Source organism: Palaemon carinicauda, chromosome 8 (genome assembly GCF_036898095.1).
Source record: "Palaemon carinicauda isolate YSFRI2023 chromosome 8, ASM3689809v2, whole genome shotgun sequence".
NCBI classification, from domain to species: Eukaryota; Metazoa; Arthropoda; class Malacostraca; order Decapoda; family Palaemonidae; genus Palaemon; species Palaemon carinicauda.
In genome coordinates, this window is record NC_090732.1 from 173,044,322 (window position 1) to 173,050,321 (window position 6,000).

The window sequence follows — 6,000 nt, forward strand, 5'->3', positions numbered from 1 at the left end:
TAGGATAAGTTTGCTGTATGTTAATACCTTGGTTTATGTCGGGCAAAGACGACTCATTTCTCTAAGCCAAAGCTAACAGACTTTTATGTTCATTTACTGTAAGTTCTGCTTTTCTGGTCCTGTACAGCAGGGGAACCCTACTCTCTACAGGACAAGCAAATGTGGCTCATTTATCTAAGCCATAGCTGACAGACTTTTATGTTCATTTACTGTAAGCTCTCTGTAAGTTTTGCTTTTCTGGTCCTGTACAGCAGGGGAACCCTACTCTCTACAGGAAAAGCAAAGATGACTCATTTCTCTAAGCCATATCTGACAGCCTTGTACAGTATGTTCATTTACTGTAAGTGCTGCTTTTCTGGCTCTGTACCAGTACAGCAGGGGAACCCTACTCTCTACAGGACCTTTGAATAGAGAATGGCTAGTTCAAGGTGGCTAGTTTGTGCCACACTATCCACGAGCTACTTTGTAAACTCTGGATTCGATGTCTGTTTCTAATGGCTACAGAATTTCAAGGCCCAGGGAATCTACAATAGATTATTACTACTACTACTACTACTACTACTACTAGCTAAGCTTCAACCCTAGTTGGAAAAGCAAGATGCTTTGCTCCAGTATGGAAAAATAGCCCAATGAGGAAAGGAAATAAGGATATAAATGAACGATATAAGCAATGAACAAGTAAAATGAAATATTTAAAAAAAAACATTAACATTAAAACAGACATTTCATATATAAACTATAAAAAAGACTTATGTCAGCCTGGTCAACATCAAAACACATGTCTGTTTTGTTCTGATAAACATTAAAAAAAGCGCTCTATTTGGTCCTGTAATATGAAAAAACATGTGTTATCAGCTTTATATATTCTTAGTTACATTTTGAATACTTTCTATATACTAAGAGTTTGTTTTAGAATTGCTTTAATTCCTCAAATCATGATATCTATATTGTATTGGCTTTGTTGGTGGCATTTTCGATAGCCTAGCGATAGTCAACTGTTAGCTAATTCTTCATTTAAGTAAATACTCTTACAGATTTTCAATCCTCTAAGAGAAAGATTGTAAGCTACTCTAATTTTTCTTAAATATGGTAACTGAATAATGAATGTATTGAATAGATAGAGATGATTTTCTATTGTGAAATTGCATCTTTAAGTTTCACTTATGATTACTGTTAAAAAAAAAAATACTAATTTTCTATCTTGTTCCCCTTCGGTTTTTCTCTTTCTCAAATGTTAACAGAATACAAAAGATATATCAGATATAGCTTAGAGAATTCGGGGATTTTCGTTCATCTTTGAGACTTGGGCATAGACTGATGTGCAGTGTTGCCATTTCTGATTTTAAGTACGAGCTGTATTAGCTTCCAAACCGCGCCAGAAAAGCGCTAAATCCAGTCTTAGGATATAACATTGACAAATAAGAGGAAATTGTTTTAATACAGTTAAGATAGGAAAAAGACTCTGGGGGGCAAGCAAGTCATCCTATTATATATCATCAGCAATGGCTTAGGGAAAGCAGTGTTGCCATTTCTGATTTTGAGTAAGTGCTATATGAGCTTTCAAACCGCGCCAGAAAAAAAAGCCCAATCCATTCTTAGTATATAAAATTGATAAAGAAGAGGAAATTGTTTTAATACAGTTAAGATAGAGAAAAGCCTATGTGGCAAGCAATTCATCCTATAATATATCATAAGCGGAAAAAGCACTATATATTGTGCTGGGTTTGTCTAAAAGTTGGCAAAGAGCCACCGTGCCAGATAAGAAAAAACACGCCAAATCTAGCACGAAACGCGCTGAAATGGCAACTCTGCTGGTGTATCTCAGCCTGCCCTGTCCGGACAAGAGAAAGATTTTGAAATGGGACACCATAAAACCATGTCAGACAGCCATAGAGGAAAACAACCTTCTGAATCCGATTATCAAAAGGATAATCCAGCTAGACTGACCCCCAGATAACCACCTCAGGTCAAGACGCTAATCTCCAACCCGGTCAAGATAAACACAAGAACGTACCTGGAAGAAAATTAAATTAGGACAAACTTGTCCTGAACTAGCCACATCCTTTTAATTTAAACTAATAAACTTTTCATTCATACAAGCAGCCTCAGTCAACTTCTCTCATTTTATATAGAGAAGGATTCAATGTGTACTGGCTGAAATAATTTTCAATATTTCTTTAATTTCGTCTATAGAACTGTTAAAAATAATCTTTTCATTCAATATGAAATACCTCAGTTAATTTATCTCATTTTATACTGAGAAGGTTTCAATGTATAGGCCTACTGACTGGAATATATTTAAATTCTATTAGGATTTTCTTTCATGAGCCTTTCTAAGCAAAATGCCATCTTACTATTCGCTGCAAGTAACACCTGCAATATCTATGATGTGTATTCAGCTTGAATTAGATTTATTTTTATTTAAGAATTTGGCGTTTTAAAGTGTAATTTGTAACTTAAGTCTTCACATATCGAAGTAAATTTTTAACTAGGATTAAAAAGTGAATAGATCACGTGATAAGTAATGCAAATTCGTACTTAAAAATAATTCTTTGAGAACGCTATATTCCAACACTAGTCACCAAACTAAAATTACAACTGCCTCATTTCACTAACTGCTCTTTGCCAACTGCCAACAACCATTAATAGTTATCACATAATACGTACATACAAAATAAAAATAATTTAGAACTCATGAAAAAAATTCAGATTAAAGTGAAATGTAAAATAGACAATCCAATTATTTAACACCATCATCATCTCTACCAGCTTTTCAACTCAATATTTCCCCAGTATATACATCACCGTAGGATATATCTAGGGTTCATTCTTTTATAAAATTATTCAGATATTAAATCGTAAAATTTATACAAACAGAAAATTTAATGTATTAAAATATTAGTTTTAAAGAAATTCTTCCAATACATTTAGTACTGTAAATTTCCATACTTTAGAAACTTTAATCCATTAATGCATTAAAGTGTTAAATAATTCCAAAGAAATTCTCCCAATACATTTTAAGGTACTGTAAATTTCCATACCTTTAGAAACTTTAATCCATTGACCATTTCATAAAAATCTAAAAACTTAAAACATATAACAATTACCATTTCATATACTCCTACCATTAGTGGTACAGAGTATAATTCTATAACCTTCAAATATGGCATAAAGTTAATGATTTTACATATCAAGTAACTTTATAATTCCTTCCTATTGTTCTTCCGAGATGTCAGTAAATTTTATAAAGTTAAATAAATTCTATATTCATTGTGTTAAAATTCCATTTTAACAATTTAAATTTTAGTCTCTATTGAAGTTTGGAAACTATACCAATTCCAGTTTGCTCTCTATTTCTAATGAAGAATTTATCTTTTAAAACTTCATATTCTATCTAGTACTTAATTTACTTTGAAATGCATAAAATTTCATAATCTTGGTTTTCATTCTCCATTACAGAAGTAATATTCCATTACCATTGCTCATAAACCATTTCCAGTTCTTTAATATTTTTGAATTGGAAACTTCATCCAATCAGTTTTAAGTTTTTCCATTAGTTTAAAGTGGTTCCACTTTTTTTCATATTTTAGAAGTCAATCATATTAGTTTTAGAAATTCAATATTTCCAATATTTCCATTATCATTTGATAGTTCTAATTTCAGATTTTATGCAATTAAAGTTAATCAAATTGATTAAAATACTTCCATTATCATTTCATTATAAGAGAAATTCAATTTGATTACCATAACTTTAAAAAAACTTAAAATACACCAATAAGTTCGGAGAAAATAACACAAGGCAGATAAAAAAGGACAATTTTTAATATTTGAAAGTCTCACATACAAGAGATCTCCTTATTTGCACCTTCGGGGAGAAGGCACTGTCAGGTACATTGGCTTTTTAAAGAATAAAAATCTAACATCTTAAATTGTACTGTACATTGCACTCCTACGGAGTAATAAATATCTTTTTCACCATTGGGGAAATTTTAAATAGAAAATACCAGTCCGTCAACGTTAATTTCAGCGAAACAAATCATTTAAAATCTACTTCTTTGCCTTCTTAGCTGCGGGCTTCTTCACGGCCTTCTTCGCTGCTTTCTTAGCGACAGGCTTCTTGGCAGCGGGTTTCTTAGCTGGCTTCTTTGCGGCGGGCTTTTTGGCAGCAGGTTTCTTAGCGGCCTTCTTGGCAGCGGGCTTTTTAGCGGCCTTCTTAGCAGCAGGCTTCTTTGTAGCTTTCTTGGCCACGGGCTTCTTAGCGACCTTCTTAGCTGCAGGCTTCTTCTTCACGACCTTCTTGGGCTTAGCGGCAGCTTCGGGCTTGGCCAACCTGAAGGATCCAGATGCACCGGCGCCCTTAACCTGCTTGATGGCACCAGCGGTTACGCCCCTCTTCAAAGCCTGCTTCAACTGGGTACCGGCGGACTTAGCGTCGACCTTATAGTTGGCGACGATGTACTTCAGGATCGCCTGACGGGATGAACCGGATCGCTCCTTCAGGGCGGTGATGGCGGCAGCGATCATAACGGCGTACTTCGGGTGGGAGGCGGCCTTCTTAGGGGCCTTAGCCTTGGCCTTCTTGGGAGCAGGAGCAGCGGCGGCGGGGGCAGCGTCAGTCATGGTGAAAGGATTGAAGGATTTTTTTTAAAAATCAGCGAACGCGCTACGGTACGCACTGAGTCGTAGTTGGAGAGTGAATGTGAGGCCATTTTCGGATTCTCCCGGGTAAGTTAAGTCGTGCGGACGGATAGGTAGCGAAACCTCTCTAGCGCCCGTTTTCGTTCAGTTTCTCAATGTTGTTGGCGCTATCTGTGTTTGTTATAATTACTTTGGAGGCTCATTAGCTACTATATTCTAAGATCACGCATTGTCATTTCTTTGATAAATTATTTGAAAAGGATTAATCTTTCTTTTTATATAGTTATCTTTTGTACCGTAACGCCTGTAATGAAATAAATAGCACATTTCTCCGACTAGTGGTTGTCTTGGATGCCACCTCCTCTTACAAAACACTAAATAACTATTACTACATAATTTAATTTTATATTTGCTGCATAAAAATAATAAGAATATTAAATTTACTTTATGCTAGGTCCATAAATGAAATCGTTTGAGCTCTGCAAAACTATAAAAATTACGTCGAAATATGCACCACTAACACAACTTGTGGCGACCGGCCATCACCACACCAGTCACACCTCCGTAATATATTTTCTCATATAATTTATTACAGGTATTGAATTAGCATATATTGTTGTGCTTAACATATAGTTTGTACCATTCTCCTTCGATTGACATTAAAAGATAAAGTTAAACTCAAATTTTACGATAGATATTGGCCATTTTTCTGACGTCCCTATAGAGCAAGGAGTGGACGGAGACGACATAGTCTAAAAGTCCGTACGTCATGAAAACTGCTAAATAAACCGTGTGATTTTCTTTCTAGCTTTTGTTTTATTATATTATAAATGGAGATGGATATCTAGATAACATTTCATATGAATTTCCATGTAGAAATGTTATGGAAATATGAAAAACTAAGTCTTAGATGCGATTCAGATCGCTCCATGATTGAACCTACTGTAAGGTGTTCTTACTGCAAGATGTTTTTACACCAATTTCTCCGCTATTTTCTCTTTAATGTACAAGGTTTTCGGGTTTATATATATACCAAATAAATGATTTGAATTAAAGTTTCATATAAGTCAGATATCATTAACCAAGCTATAGCGAACTTATAGTAAAAAGGCTATGAACTTAGAAAGGGCTGTTTGACATAGGGCTCAAGATTGCATGCCACCACAAGAATATCTGGCATAGGACTTAGTGCATAACATTGACGACACATATCAAGACGAGTTGCTTGCAATATTGAAGATAAGCAAAGCGAAGACTGATTACATTTTAGTCTTGAAGAAGACATAGGCCTCTTCGTGTCCCTTGCACACCATTAGGATACCCATTCATCCTTAATTTACATGAGTTACCCTTGCGTCATAT

The 6,000-nt window shown here is 35.0% G+C and overlaps 2 protein-coding genes across 2 annotated transcripts in view; both read right to left on the bottom strand.

The window, feature by feature from the left end:
* Positions 1–6,000, bottom strand: part of LOC137646138 (cingulin-like) — a 194,055-nt gene that overhangs the window by 80,505 nt on the left and 107,550 nt on the right. The window lies entirely within an intron of this gene.
* On the bottom strand, positions 3,805–4,706 carry LOC137646135 (histone H1-delta-like). The gene has a single exon (XM_068379341.1). It carries the CDS (start codon positions 4,618–4,620, stop codon positions 4,048–4,050), a length of 573 nt encoding a protein of 190 aa, XP_068235442.1. The 5' UTR covers positions 4,621–4,706; the 3' UTR covers positions 3,805–4,047.

What these genes read in the sequence shown, in the direction of transcription:
- LOC137646135 (XM_068379341.1), bottom strand. Translation starts at nt 4,620, where the DNA reads ATGACTGACGCTGCCCCCGCCGCCGCTGCTCCTGCTCCCAAGAAGGCC.